The sequence below is a fragment of the Electrona antarctica genome (genome assembly GCF_951216825.1).
Source record: "Electrona antarctica genome assembly, chromosome: 10".
NCBI classification, from domain to species: Eukaryota; Metazoa; Chordata; class Actinopteri; order Myctophiformes; family Myctophidae; genus Electrona; species Electrona antarctica.
Window position 1 is genome coordinate 25,875,292 of NC_136791.1, and position 16,322 is coordinate 25,891,613.

The 16,322-nt window shown below is 45.5% G+C and overlaps 1 protein-coding gene across 3 annotated transcripts in view; it reads right to left on the bottom strand.

The window, feature by feature from the left end:
• The window catches only part of inpp5a (inositol polyphosphate-5-phosphatase A), a 244,203-nt gene that overhangs the window by 147,994 nt on the left and 79,887 nt on the right, over positions 1–16,322 (bottom strand). For all 3 annotated transcript variants that reach the window (XM_079511579.1, XM_079511580.1, XM_079511581.1), the window contains 2 exons: positions 8,999–9,099; positions 6,380–6,467 (listed from right to left, as the gene is read on the bottom strand). In XM_079511579.1, the coding sequence (XP_079367705.1) occupies positions 6,380–6,467; positions 8,999–9,099 (189 nt within the window). The remainder of the gene's footprint in view (positions 1–6,379; positions 6,468–8,998; positions 9,100–16,322) is intronic.

The following is a 16,322-nucleotide window of genomic DNA, read 5'->3' on the forward strand; positions in this document are numbered from 1 at the left end:
ATCGCGCATACAAATAGTACACTGATGCAAATGGATGCTGACAGGACCAAACATGTGCATCGCGTTTTCGGCAATCAAAATAGCATCCCTCTTTCTTCCACAGGACAGGGCGCAACAAAGGACTCCTCTGAGGAGGAGGAGGAGGAGTGCACGTCGTCGGTGAAAGTGCACTCACCGACGAGTCAATGGACCTGTCCGTGTTTTTTACACTTCCAGAGTCAAATTAACATTCCAGATTTGACTGTACAGTCAGGGTCAGTGATGGACATCATACTCCATCACCTGGGATGGCACACACACACACACACACACACACACACACACACACACACACACACACACACACACACACACAAGTAGGCAGCAGCGCTATCCTGTCGAGACCACCATGTCTGATTTATCCCCTTACTGCGGCCTGTCACTGCTTCCTGTCCAGGAGACCGCAGACAGACATACAGGACGCCTTTAATTTCCCATTAAAATGCCCTGGAACAACTGAGGGCTCTGTGTCTGGGAGTTTGAGTCTGCGTGTGTGTGCGCGTGTGCGTGTGCGTGTGTGTGTGTCTGTGTGCACTGGTGTCTGCAAGTGAGAATATCTTGATAAGGCTAAATGAGAGAGAGAGTCAGAGAGAGAGAGAGGCGTTACACTTTTATAGATAGGGGAGCCTAAGTGTGTGTGTGTGTGTGTGTGTGTGTGTGTGTGTGTGTGTGTGTGTGTGTGTGTGTGTGTGTGTGTGTGTGTGTGTGTGTGTGTGTGTGCGCGTGTGCGCACGCGCGCGTCTGTGTGTGCATGTGTGTGCGTTTTACCGTGTGTGTGTGCGCGCCCGCAGGAAGTGGTAATAAGGGCAGGCATTAGCGCACATCATTCCCGATGACACGGCAGGCAGCCCCAGGGCCGGGCCCATGATAAATATTAATGGCCTGGAACAAGTGGATTGGGAGTTGAGCTATCAGGGCGGTCCTTCCTAATTGACATTTTACCTGCTGTATACCTTAACGGGGTTGTAAAACACCCGGCCTGGGGCTCAGTCACACAGAGAGAGCGAGAGAGAGAGGGGGGGGGGGATGACGTGTCAGTCAGTCAGAGAATCCCCCCCACCCACCCTCTGAGCTAAAGACAAGAGGGGAAGGCCTGCTCGCCGCCCGCTGCCTCTCGCCATGGGAGGCACAAGCCAACAGGCCAGGTTCAACCGTCTAACCCCCGCGTGGTATTCAACCAGTGGTTATCCAACAACATATTCTACGTTTTGGGACTGCGAGGCTAAAGGTCATCAAATGGTGGTCCTCCTCCGTGGCTCAAATGCAGTATAAAAAAATAATAATGGACCTTGACATGAAAAAGGTTGAAAACCACTGGCTTAACCATCACGACCCGAGGCCGCTTCTACAAATGCCTTCTATAAAAGCAGTAGTTCTCAAAATTTTCAGATACAAAAATAAAAATACACACTTGCGTGAAGTGAGGAGCGCTCTTATCATAGGCTACATCATAATAAATCATCCTACACATCACATTCCGTGCTCAGCCAATCACATCATTCCTGTGGTACATACAGTCACACACGCTGCCCCTCAAAAAAGAATACCAACAAAGTTGCCCCTTTTACCAACTCACTGGGCGTACAGCCGGCAGAACTGCTCAGCCTGGTATTCCTAGAAGTAACCTATAAGTAAATTGTGAAAACGGTAAAACCTAACCTTATTCCTAACCTTAACCTCAGTAAAACGGTGCCAAAACCTGACCCTATTCCTAAACTTAACCCCAGTAAAACTATGCCTAACCCTAAACTTATTTCTAACCTTATTCTCAGTAAAACAAAATAAAAGAACCACCGCAGCGAGCGGTCGGCGTGAGGTCGGCGGAAACTAACAAAGGCGAGATGGACTTTGGGCGAAAGTCTAACTCATGTTGATTAGGTGATGATGGTGATGTAAAACAAACGGTGCCAACACAAACATTAAACACCATTAACAATAAATAGACAAAATGACGTTAACAACACATGACGTAAATTGTCCCTTCATTGTCAATGCGTTTACTAAACAAACTTTGAACCTGTGAATAGGAGGGGCTAGCGCCCCTCAAAAAATAGCAGATGTACTAGCTCGCAGCGGCACAAAGTGGCGTGCTGTGAGCTTGTAGATCTGCTACTTTAAAACAGGGGTTCTCAACGTTTTTGGCTGGGGATGGGGACCCCCGGAAATGCTTTGGCTATGTCTCACTACCCCCGTTTTTTTCAGAATAGAGACGTAGAGTGCCCGCATTTTTGGACCATTTTTTAACAGAAAATATACCCATAGATTTATTGTGAATAGAGACGTAGAGTACCCAGCGTTTTTTGGACGATTAAAAAAGAATGTTGTTTTTTTTAACCATGTCTCCAGACGTCTTTGGGCACCCCAGGTGGTTATTATAAAGACGTCCTGGGCATACAATGTGTTAAAACCCATTGCCCACCACCAATGACTCCGGTGCTGTCCGCTACCGCCACCGGACACAGCAGTGATTTTATTGTGAAAGCCCTTCCCTTTCACCTTGGTAGTCCCACCTGATGTCATGTGGGAGTTCTGTCTGCTCCAGACCGTACTGAATAACTGATAGTTTACATAATGTCTTGAGGCTAGGAGGACTGAAGTCTAAGACACACAGGTCATCATAATGCCTTGAGGCTATAGGAGGACTGAAGTCTAAGACACACAGGTCATCATAATGCCTTGAGGCTATAGGAGGACTGAAGTCTAAGACACACAGGTCATCATAATGCCTTGAGGCTATAGGAGGACTGAAGTCTAAGACACACAGGTCATCACAATGCCTTGAGGCTATAGGAGGACTGAAGTCTAAGACACACAGGTCATCATAATGCCTTGAGGCTATAGGAGGACTGAAGTCTAAGACACACAGGTCATCATAATGCCTTGAGGCTATAGGAGGACTGAAGTCTAAGACACACAGGTCATCATAATGCCTTGAGGCTATAGGAGGACTGAAGTCTAAGACACACAGGTCATCATAATGTCATGAGGCTAGGAGGACTGAAGTCTAAGACACACAGGTCATCATAATGTCTTGAGGCTAGGAGGACTGAAGTCTAAGACACACAGGTCATCATAATGTCTTGAGGCTAGGAGGACTGAAGACTAAGACACACAGGTCATCATAATGTCTTGAGGCTAGGAGGACTGAAGACTAAGACACACAGGTCATCATAATGTCTTGAGGCTAGGAGGACTGAAGACTAAGACACACAGGTCATCATAATGTCTTGAGGCTAGGAGGACTGAAGTCTAAGACACACAGGTCATCATAATGTCTTGAGGCTAGGAGGACGGAAGTCTAAGACACACAGGTCATCATAATGTCTTGAGGCTAGGAGGACTGAAGTCTAAGACACACAGGTCATCAGAGGATGTGTATACGTCCCCCCCCCCCATCCACTGTAATGAGTTGGTATATCCTGCAAAGAGGATGATACGACCTCCTATCATGCAACCTCTAGGATTAACACGGATTAGAGACGTGGGCATTCTGTTTGTATTGACAAGAGCGGGCAATGAAGTTATACACACTGCTCTGTGGGACGGACCTGGGGGGCAGTGTTGATTTCGTAGACTAAAGGCTCATTCATAGTCTGGATTTTCGGTGGTGAGGTGACCACCGGAGTTGAAATAACGTTGAGCGGTGGTGAGTAAAAACAGAGAGAAGGGCTGGGGCGGTGGCGGTGGTTTGCTCTTCACTGCAGCTTGTGACGTCATGTTGTAGTTCGGTGGTCACCTCACCACCGAAAATCCAGACTATGAATGAGCCTTTAAACTAAGACGAAAAATGTTCGGCTAACTTTTTCCACTGACTAAAACGAAATGAAAACTAAGCTATGATAACTAAAACCAAGAGTAAATATACTGACAATTTCGATCAACAAATAAAAACTAGACCAAAATGTTAGGAAGGGACTAGTGCACAAGAGATCCAGTATACAGTAAGTCATTTTACACTTTTACACGCTGCATGCTGAAAATAGCAGATCTACAAGCTTAGAACGCTTCGTGACACATTGTGAGCTTGTAGATCGGCTATTTTCAGCAAGTGTAAAAACAGTCATTACGACGGCATCAAGACCTGCCAAAATACATTTTAGTCGACTAAATCAACTGTAGATTTAGTCGACAAAAAATCTCTATCATAGGACCACCAGAACATATTTAGAGTATCTTTCTAATATCCAAAATATCAAATATTTGAACAGTCATTCCGTTAATATATTACCCCATATTCCCCTTCACTGACACTTGAAAAGCATGCACGCAAACACAAACATACACAAAAGGTATATACAGAGAGGCAAGTGACTTGTAGTACAATTCTCATTTCAACTCCTATGTATATAGCTACATTCATAACTCCCAAGAAATGCACAGGTGCACAGAAGGAAAGAAAAAACAAGACCACACACACACACACACAGTGAAAGCTCAGGAGGAGCCATTCGTGGCGTTTCCACTTAAATTATCTGAAAATTGACAGGCAGGGCGGACAACAAACAATTACCCTGGAGCAAAACGGGCGGGGGGGTAAAAAAAAATCGAAGTTTGAGGAAACAAATATGAGTGATGTCATCTAAGCCAAATGGCAGGTCCTGTGGCGAGGCAGACTGGAGAGTCTCTTCGTGTTTACTGTTGCCAGGATTTCAATATCCACATCATAGAAAGCACATCAGATGTTTCCCTTTACGCCCATTGATTCACAAAAGAGAAAGCGGCCATGCCCCGCAATCTCTATTTGATGAAAATGGAAACACAAAACAAAGGTTAATCTATAGACAAAGACGGCACTGAGTAAATAGCTCGCAGTGTTTGGGATATTATCCCCGGCTTGATGTGAAATGGCAGATAATTATTTTTTTGTAAAAGGCCATAGTGTTTGTAATATGTTTATGAAAAGAGCAAATGTGAGTCAGCGGTGAGATGTGATTTATGAGCGTTGTGTGGAGGTGCAGCGTAGCATGGTGATAACCGCGACAAAAACAGACACAGCTGAGCGATCACGCGCTGATTGGTAACGCGGTCCCATATCTATATAGACCACGTCAATGGAAGTTATTCTGAAACAGCCCCCCGATCCATCTCTCTCTTCCCCAACAGAACTGTTCTTCTTGGAAAAGGGGAGAGATCATAGTCTCCTCTCGGGCCTCTATAGTAGTCTGCATTGCATTTTAATCTGCTGAAGTAAAACTCCAATTTAATACTCTAAGGGGGCGAGTTCAGGGGAAATATCCATATCTCCTAGAGCCAAGTCTTTCTGAATGTCTTGCGCCACCAAGTGGCCATGTGCCGCAACTGACACTTGGCTGTGGTGCATAAAAAAAAAACGTGAATGGAGAGAGACGGGTAATGGCCTCAGATTTATGCATCTTAGCTGGCTAAATAATGGCAGTATCCATACAAAAACAACTTCAACTTTTGCAAGAAACAAGACAATATAGACGATGACAAATATCAGATTAGATTCCAGAGCTGAAAAATAACGTATGATATTGTATGGCAAAGTGATTCACATTAACTCACAAATACAACTAACATGAACTAGGTGGGCATCCAAGCCAAAGTATTGATTCAAATAATGTGTCTATTAAATGTGTTATTTTAAGAATAATTAATCCAATTGTCCGTGTACAATGTGAGTCATTGGGCCAAGTTCATTAATCAACAGCAATCAAGACAAGAGAATCAGCAGTGTGAGCTGCCTGCCAGCAAGGTGACCCACCACTACTATACTAGGGTATACTTCCAAGTATATACCACCACCTTGTGGCCATCTGCTATCATTGCAGGAGTTGGTCAACTTGGGACCCTTCCTAGCAAATTCCGTTGCTTAGTTTTTATATATTAGCCTTTATTGGTTGCGTTATTACTAGATGTTCCTGTTCTCCCTCGGAGCTTCTTTGGTAGTGGGTACTGTATTTATGAGCGTGGCATGTTTGTCCTGTTATTGTCTTGTATTCATTGTTGCTGGCAGAGCTGTGTTAGATTATTTATTTTGCCTCTTCTCTTGGTCAGTTCACATTTGTAAAAGAGACTTCAGTCTCACTGTGGTTTTTACTGGTTAAATAAAAAATAGTATGGGAGTAGAAGTGCAGCCTGTCAGTGATTTCAATCTGCAGTTCGGCATCAAAGATTATCTGGTGCATTCTGAACACGGGCCCTCATAGCACACGTCTTCAAGTTTGTGCAATAAGTAACTGACCGTATAGACTCAGAGGACATTGTGTTTTCCTACGCCAAAAGATCAGAACAATATGGCTCATGGCACATGGTCATTTTTGTAGTCCTTCAGCCTACATACACAAAGACTTTGAAAAGTTGATGGAATTGCCCTTACTGTGAAATGCTCCTGGGATTTGTAGTTTTCATCGAGGTAGACACGGGCTCTGCTGTACTCCTTCATGGCATCACTGGCCAAAAGCTCTCTGATGGAGAGAACACAGACAGACAGACAGACAGACAGACAAATTACAAGTTAAGCACTGAGCAGTTATGTGGTTTCTACCAAGACAACTTAGTTATACTACACATACTACATACTACTACACACTCGACTTAATAATAATACAACCAAACCAATCTGTAGGAAGTGAAATGTTAATTATCTGATCCAATCTGCCTTGCAAAAATAATGGGAAACAACTTTTCATCTTGTCTGCAGTACAACTAGCATGATGCCACCAGTGGGGGGAGATCTCCACTCATCTTGTCTGCAGTACAACTAGCATGATGCCACCAGTGGGGGGAGATCTCCACTCATCTTGTCTGCAGTACAACTAGCATGATGCCACCAGTGGGGGGAGATGCAGTACAACTAGCATGATGCCACCAGTGGGGGGAGATCTCCACTCAGTACAACTAGCATGATGCCACCAGTGGGGGGAGATCTCCACTCAGTACAACTAGCATGATGCCACCAGTGGGGGGAGATCAACTAGCATGATGCCACCAGTGGGGGGAGATCTCCACTCAGTACAACTAGCATGATGCCACCAGTGGGGGGAGATCAACTAGCATGATGCCACCAGTGGGGGGAGATCTCCACTCATTACAACTAGCATGATGCCACCAGTGGGGGGAGATCTCCACTCAGTACAACTAGCATGATGCCACCAGTGGGGGGAGATCTCCACTCAGTACAACTAGCAGGATGCCACCAGTGGGGGGAGATCTCCACTCATCTTGTCTGCAGTACAACTAGCATGATGCCACCAGTGGGGGGAGATCTCCACTCAGTACAACTAGCAGGATGCCACCAGTGGGGGGAGATCTCCACTCATTTTACACTGTTTTGACACCACTTAATGCTACAGGTGACAAGGCAGGCGAGGGCTGCATTTTCTAGGGAATAGTCTCAGTTGACACCACTACAGAAAAACCAAGAGAAATCAACCACATCGGCCCCGGACGGTTATAGCTCAACCGTCTGGGCACCTGGGCTGCCGAGCCAGCTCGGACGGCGTGCCGCGGGTTCCACTCCCGAGCCAGTCGGCCTTTGCCGCGTGTCACTCCCGATCTCTCTCCCCCTTTCCTGTATGTCTACTGTTCCCTATCAATAAAAGGCAAAAAGCAAAAAAAAAATCTTAAAAATAAAAAAACATCAATCACATCAGAATAATAGCCTGATTCGCTGCATTCCATGGATTTATTTTGTCATTTGATAATCAGTCCAAAAAGGGTCCCATCTCCAAGGTAGCGGGACAGGGAAACGGGTGAAATGGACCCGTAGTTACTTTCTGGTTGGTCTGTGATGCGGGTTGGGGAAATAAAACACCAGTTTGATGTCGTAGCAATGTGCAAGCTACTGCAGCTACTGCTGTTGCCCTGCCACATCCCCTTATCATTCACTAAACTCACCCCACACAGCTACTGCTGTTGTCCTGCAACGCCCCCTTATCATTCACTAAACTCACCCCACACAGCTACTGCTGTTGTCCTGCAACGTCCCCTTATCATTCACTAAACTCACCCCACACAGCTACTGCTGTTGTCCTGCAACGCCCCCTTATCATTCACTAAACTCACCCCACACAGCTACTGCTGTTGTCCTGCAACGTCCCCTTATCATTCACTAAACTCACCCCACACAGCTACTGCTGTTGTCCTGCAACGCCCCCTTATAATTCACTAAACTCACCCCACACAGCTACTGCTGTTGTCCTGCAACATTCGTCAGTTTTTTGTACTACTGAATCTGACAGTGGACTACTGAATCAAATTGTTTACTTTTTACTAGGGATGCACGATATAATCGGTAGCATAATTGGAATTGGCCATATCGGCCACAAAAATTCCATATCGATATCGGAGTGGTCTCAAAATAATCCACATTAATCGGTTTTCACCAGCAAACCAAAAAAGAATCATCAATGAGTTCACTATAAATCTAAAGTGTCTAGTACCTCTAGTCTAGAACAAAAGTCAAATCAATGATGATGTAAAATCTTACGTAAAAATAAACTTTACATTTTTCTACATTTAACTTGTGTACTCATCTCATTCAGTATTAATTCACTTGGAAAAGAGTATAGGCTTTGGGCCAAGCCCCTAGAGGCCTATAGGGCCTAGGCTTGTTTCCATTGTGGTCCTCTCTATAATATCAGAATCGGTATCGGCAGATATGACCCCGCAAATAATATGAGATCGGATATCGTGATATAATTGTGCACCCCTACTTTTTACCGCATGTTTAGTCTCGAACTGGCGCCAACAGTGAGAAGCATGGATAGAGTGGTGCTGGCTGATGACGTATCAGCAACAACGTGGCTACATAATGGTGACGTTACGAAATGAGTCTGCTGCCTGCTGGCCAGACTGAGTAGCGAGTCACAAAACAAATTGACGGAACGCAGCGAATCAGGCTGGAACAGAATGAGGCCAATAACATACACACACAGAGGCCATTTTGCAGACTCGCATCGTGATCATATCTGACGTTTACCAAAGGGCTACTTACTTGACAAAAGAGTCCACATGTGCCATGGACTCCTCGAAGTTCTTCCCGCCAACCTCTTGACAGTGTACCGCCACAAAGTGGGGCTTGTGCGAATGTATCGTCTGTGAGGAAGGAGAAAGAAAAGGGATACGCAAGTCAGTCAGAGGAAGGAAAAAGGGACAAACCTCAATATTGGACATGAAGTGTGTGATCTGCCCATGCAGGCCAGACACTCAATATGCACCAACACTAGAACCCTGCCCATGCAGGCCAGACACTCAATATGCACCAACACTGGAACCCTGAATGATGCTTTGTCCATTTGTAACTCTGAGAGGGTACAAAAACAAATGTAACCAAATTTGAATGAATTAACATTGAGGATTTGACAGTGCATGTATGTGGCTGACTGGCTGTCAGGGTGAGGGCCGGTGGAGCGACATGCCATGTTGTTTGAAGGACAGAAAAACATTAGCTTGTTTGACGAGTCCATACTAAATGTGCCGACCATACTAAATATGCCGCCCGCCTGCGGGTGCGTGCGTGCGTGCGTGCGTGCGTGCTTGGCAGGGTGTGTCAGAGAACACGGATCACTCAACGCAAGTTAAATTAACTAAGGATTTTACTGTGTAGTTATGCTACTGGAACATTTGTCAGCTGTGTTTGTTTGGAATGTGGGCAAACACACACACACAGAAATAGCCTCGGTTCAACGTAATAAAACAATTGGCATTCCAAATAGCTCCGTCATCAACAAATTGCCAGTAAATAAGTATACAGTCGCGGCCATCATGGCAGAGGTCAGGAAATGATTTATAAAATTCAAAATAATAACTACAAATTGTTTAGCGAGTTGTTGGGAGCAACATTATACGCAGAACACTTCAAACCGATGCATTTTATTTATTTGCTCTTGGTGAAATGCTCACAAAGGGGTCCCAGACAGTCAGACCGTAGAAACACTACCTGATTGGCCTCTCCATTTCCTCTTACACTAAGCAAAGTGTTTGTGAGTGCCCTGTCCGAAGTGTTTTAAGGCGTACACACGCCCGACAGGAAAATCCATATACCGTGGACTGAGTTACAGGGCTCCATAACATAAGCACCAAATGGGTCAAGACCATGGGTGGGTTGGAAGGGGTCGTATGTCAACGTCAGCTAAGATGTGTGGCCCCCAAGGGAGGCATTACGGAGCTGGACAGTCCCATGCAGGTTCCAACCACAGGACCCAGTCTAGTACCATTACCACTACCACCACCCAACTGCCTTCCACATTGCATTATGCTCACTATATAGGCCACATCAAATAAAAGTAATGTATGGCGATAGCGCTATGGATTTTCCATCAACCTATGGCTTGTCACTTAGCTGCGTGACCCCAGGAATGGAGACCTGCGGCGGGCCTCGAATCTGAAACCCGGGCGGGGAAGATTAGTGGACCTCTCAGCTCCAGATGGGACAGGTCACACTCTGAAGGAACTCGCAGTGTTAACGAACATAAAAAAAAAAAAAAAAAAAGTACTGAGTGCCCGCCTGGGTGTTTGCATGTGCGTGTGTGTGTGTGTGTGTGTGAATGTGTGCATGCTTGCGTGAGTACAGTAAGAGAGTGCATGCAGTGTGTCTGAGAGTTTGACTGTGACGTGAGTAAAGTAAAAGTGTGTGTGTGTGTGTGTGTGCGTGTGTGTGTGTGTGTGTGTGTGTGTGTGTGTGTGTGTGTGTCCAGAAAGAGGTGTGTGGGCTACGCACGCATGTTAATGCACGTGAGTTGACACATGCACTTTAATTGAGCATATTGTATTTGTCTTTTCCAAGCAGTAAAACATAGCTTTGACAAACAGGTCATTTCATTTACCATAATCACACAAAGAAAAAAACATTAAAATTAACCTGGGCAAAGGGCAAACTACTCATACAAAGTTAAATTAAAAACAGAAAATTCTGTTTGACACGGTGAGGCAAAACGTGGATGACATTGTCATACCAACGATTTATTACGAGTAAAACAAAACAAAACTAGAAAAAGTGCCCTTCTGGGCACAGGTCTCCACCAGGAGGATAGGACTGTGTGAGATGTTTGGCAAAATGTTTAGGATTATTATAAACATGTTTTTGAAGCATTTTGTTCCAAAAATGTGTTTTGCAAAAATCAACCTGTTGGTGGCGCTATAACAGGCCAATGTGAAAAGGGTGGGATATATTCCTCAGCCTAGTAAGAAAATGTGTGAAAGATTTCACGTAAATTGCATGCTGCGTTCATGATTTGAGGCTTTTGTTCAAAACGGGGCAAACTGTGAAAGCCAATTATAGCCAATTAGGATGGAATATGAAATATCGGACAGATCCGACTTGAGCACATGACCATAGAGATACTGTGTAACGATTTGTGAGATTTTTGGACAGAATCTGGAGGAGTAATATCAATTTTTTTTTTACAAAAGTCGGCCTCCTGGTGGCGCTATAAAAGGCAGATGCGGAAAATGCAGGTCAAAGGTTTGTCCTTGGCCTCTAGGGAGTGTGCATGCAACGTATCACGCAGATCGGTGCAGTTTTAGGTAAACAATGTGAAAAGCTGCCTCATGGTGGCGCTATAACAGGCCGTTCTGGAAAATGTGGGGCAGAGGTTCATCGTTGGCATCCAGGGAGTGTTTGTGCAAAGTTTGGCATTGATCGGGCCAACGGTGCCGGAGATTAGCTGATAACGGACGGACGGAAGGACGGACGGAAGGACGGACGGACGGAGTGCAAAACATACTCTCTCCCCATGCCTTCGGCCTGGTGGAGACAAAAAGACACCTTTATGACTGTGGCTTTACAAATAGACTGAACTCCACTCTGGTTACTGGTATAGTAGCCTGGTGTCTGGGATCCGCCGGGAGAATCTAGACGCAGCTGCGCGACATGAGACTAATTAATTAGAGCGACAGAGAGGAGTGTGTGTGTGTACGGGTGTGCTTGTATGTGTCAATTTAACAAAGGTGCAGACGATCAGAAATCAGCAGAGAGTGATGTTTGCACTACTCTATACCGAATTGAAGTGGACTCGGTCCCAGACTTTTTTTTTTCTCCCTGGAAATAAAAACGTCTACTGGTATAGTGACTAAGGCTGTCCCCGAACATTCGGGGGTTCGAACGTTCGCTCGTTAGGGTTGGCACTCGAATCTTAATTAATGGGCTTGAACCATTGTTTTTTTTCTTTTCTTTTTCTCCCATAGGATCTATTTATGAATTGCAGCCTGGTTAAAAGCACTCGGAGGTTCGGAGCTCGAAGGTTATTTTTTAAATTAATTAGAAACGAATGGTTCGGATGTTCGCTCGAAAATTCCTGCCGAAGTTCGAGTCCTAAAAACAGGGCTAGGGTACAGCCTTAATAGTGACAGCTGCTGCTGTCACTATTGTGTCCTCTGTCACAGACAGAGGACATGAGAGACGCCAGCACGGCAAACAGAACAGACAGCATCTCCATGTGGCATGACATGACATGTCACCCTCACACGGATGTCACACGCTGCCGATGTTTGATTACGAGGTGTGCCTTCTGATCTTCTCTCTCTCTCGCTCTCCTTCCATTCTGACACTGTTTATATATCTGCCGTAGGAGGTGGCGGCTGAATCTGTCCCCGCGTAACACTTAATTCCTCCTCAGCCAACTTTATTTTAATAATCAAACAACGGCGGTAGGCCTATTTCTTTCAGAGGAAAACCATGCAGGGAGAATTACCGCCTGATCACGTGGCAGAGTCAAAGGTCAGAAGCAGCCTATATCATAGTACTGAACAAATTAGTATTTTATACAGCAGTGGTTCTCAACCAGTGGTCTGGGTTCCAGGTGGTCTCCAAATAAATGACAGAGTTGGTAACCAAATGGACCATTATTAAATCCCTCTTGAGAGTGTAAAATTAAACCAAAGTTCTGAAGCATTCCTTTGAACTGATGGCAGGGAGCTCAGTTTGAAGGAGTTTTGGAGTTGGGCCATTGACAGAAAAAGCTGTCTTGCCCATGTATAAATGTACAGTCAACCTCTAGTCAGATTCTCTTCCGACAACTAATTAGGTACTTCAACTGGTCAACCAGCCATTGGTGGCGTCAGGGTGCCATCGGTGGAGACAGGGTGCCATCGGTGGAGACAGGGTGCCATCGGTGGAGACAGGGTGCCATCGGTGGAGACAGGGTGCCATCGGTGGAGACAGGGTGCCATTGGTGGAGACAGGGTGCTATCGGTGGAGACAGGGTGCCAGTGGGCAGAGCATTCAATAAGACAGCTTTGACTGTCCCCTTCCCTGCTAGTGATAATGAGCACCTTATCGAGCCGGGTTCTTATCGAGCTCACTATCGAGCATTTTCTATTCTTTTGTGGAAAGACGGAAGACAATAAAATCTGAACAGAACCAGCATATTTTCTGCCTTCAAATACAGACGGAAGGCAATTGACCTTTTTACCAATAATATATTAAATAAACTATTAACTGGTTAATGTGTACCGTCACTTTAAAAGCGTAATTTTGTTTACCCGGGCAGCGCTGGTTGACAGGTATCAATACACTTTTAGACCGACATGTTTGTACCAGCATGGATCATTAGATTTATTTCTTGATCGCCTCTTGTCTCGATTGTTTAAACATGACATCCATCCCTAGGTGCCAGTGGGCCGAGCATTCAATAAGACTGCTGTGACTGGTGGTCCCCTTCCCTGCATGGTCTAACCACAGACTCCCAAAACACATTTATTTCTAAGGCCAACAAGAGGTGGCATGTTTTATTGATCTACACCAGGGGTGCCCACACTTTTTTGACTTGAGGTCTACTTTTAAAATTGCCAGCTCAAGGTGATCTACAAACCAAAAGATTATCCCTTTGCTTAAAATACTCAAAATATGTACCTATATGGCGAATAAATAAATAACATTAAGGCATTAGGACTTTCAAAATCTAGGTTTCAAAATCAATTCTATTTATTTATCTTTTCAGTTTCCCCACATTGCAAAGAAGAGACTTAATTTCTGACTTTTTCGGATTTTCTGACTTGATCTGGCCTGTTAACATTTTCATAGACCTGGTTGCTTGTTTCTCTCTCAGTCACGAAATGTGGCAACTGTCAAAACTAGTCCTAGTTTGTTTTGGTTGTGATGCATGGATGATGGCATCATGATGCTACCGCACAGACCACACAGAGACTACCGTGGAGGCGCGGCGGACCTCCACGCAGACTATCGCGGACCCCCACGCAGACTATCGCGGACCTCCGCGGGGGTCCGCGCCGACCTCCGCGGGGGTCCGCGCCGACCTCCGCGGGGGTCCGCGCCGACCTCCGCGGGGGTCCGCGCCGACCTCCGCGGGGGTCCGCGCCGACCTCCGCGGGGGTCCGCGCCGACCTCCGCGGGGGTCCGCGCCGACCTCCGCGGGGGTCCGCGCCGACCTCCGCGGGGGTCCGCGCCTCCGCGGTAGTCTGTGTGGGGGTCCGCGGATAATGGGGGTCCCCGCGGAGGAGTCTAGTCCATTTATTTTTTAGAAAAGGGTCCTTTGGTTCCATTTGAAGCAGGCTAAGGCTTGTTTTTCTTTTTTTCTTTTTTCATGGCAAGGCCAAGCGGTCTACCTGCGCAGCGCTTGCGATCGACTGGTCGACCGCGATCGACGTAATGTGCACCCCTGTTCTACACCCTTCTAAGTGCATTCTTTAACTTTTTTCCAGACAGTATTTTGATTAGCTCAATACTGTGTCCCACACTGATTTTGACAATAGTGTCCTATAAATGGTACATGTAAAGCGCTTTACATAGATTGTGCATTACATCCACAGACACATTCATACACCGATGGCGGAGGAAACCATGCAAGGCATCAACCTGCTCATCGGGAGCAATTCAGGGGTTCAGAGTCTTGCTCAAGGACACTTCGACACCAACTCTGTGGGAGCCCCGGGATCTAATTGGGAACCTCACAGTTCCCATCTGGTCGCTCTACCAACCACTCCACCCCTGAGCCACTGCATCACTTCTCCCAACCCGTTCTTTACACGATCCCGCCCCCTCTTATATGTTGATGGATTGGATATAGGACCTCAATGGAAACAAGACCGCAAGGATCTTTATGTATTTAGTATAAGGCAAAGTGACTATACTTGTATAACAGAGAACAGTTTATATTTCATGATAACAAGACAAATTTACGCAACACATTTTAAAGCCTTAAAATACACGATAAAGTCAGATACAGCTTTCAGTCATTCAATTCATGAATTTTAAATAAAAAAATCTTCATGCAAACTTTCACAAGCCAATAAGTGCATTATTTGCACTGTCCTCTCAGTACAGGGTTGTGTATTATGGAATGGCCTTCCTCTGCGTATAAGGGATTGAGCTACATTTTCCGATTTGTGTTTCTTGTGAGGACTGCGGATGAAAATTAGCAACTGTGCTATATCCGGTGTATTTACGTCCATGTGACGTCCATTAATATGCATTGTCCTGTCCAAATAAACAAATAAAGTAAAGTATTTAGATGTGTACAGTGATTCTTGGCTTTAGTATTAATTATAGGTTAAAATGCCTCCATTTCTCCCAATGTTTAATGTGGACATACTTTTACTTTATTTCTTTATTACTTTATTGAATAAATGCCTGTAGTATAAAACAAAAGGCAGTAAGTAGGGTGATGGCACTGCTCCAACAGGGGGCACCATGACATTCCTGCTCGACTCTTTAAAAACAGGCCAGGCCAATCAATGATCTCTCCGCTGATATTCTCCTCCAACAATATTCTGTATCTCCACACAGTATGCAGAAGTTACACAAACGATGCGGTAGGTAGGCAGGTAGGTAGGATGTGGAGAAGCAGCAGCAGCAGAACCCATCCTGCACAAATCACTGGCCTGGACAAAGTTTTCCCATGCAAACGGGTGGTCGGGAATCGAGGGACAGGTCGTTCAATTCAGCATGCATGACGCAATGCAAAACTACTGTTTTACAATGCTGCCACGCCACATCGTAATGATCCCCATGTCACTCACTCGGGGCCGGTGTACACACGGCACAGCCACGGAGCAGGGAAATTCATGCCCTGCTTTGCTTAAGGTGAAATTTCATCCAGACAGGGTCAGGACACCTGGCCGGCCGTCCGATGGCATTTTGGTTTTGAGGTCAGACTCCCGTTTGCACAGACACGGTACGCATCCAGCTGCATGTGAAGGAATGTCCAGTTCCACAAGGTGGTTACACCCTGCGCTGAATGGAAGACAATCAATGTGACAGATCAAGTCAAGTGCACTTTAGATACACGTGCAGCACAAAGAACAGGAGAGAGAGAAAGAGAAAGAGAGAGCAAGTAGTAGCAGGCAACCTTGCACAACAT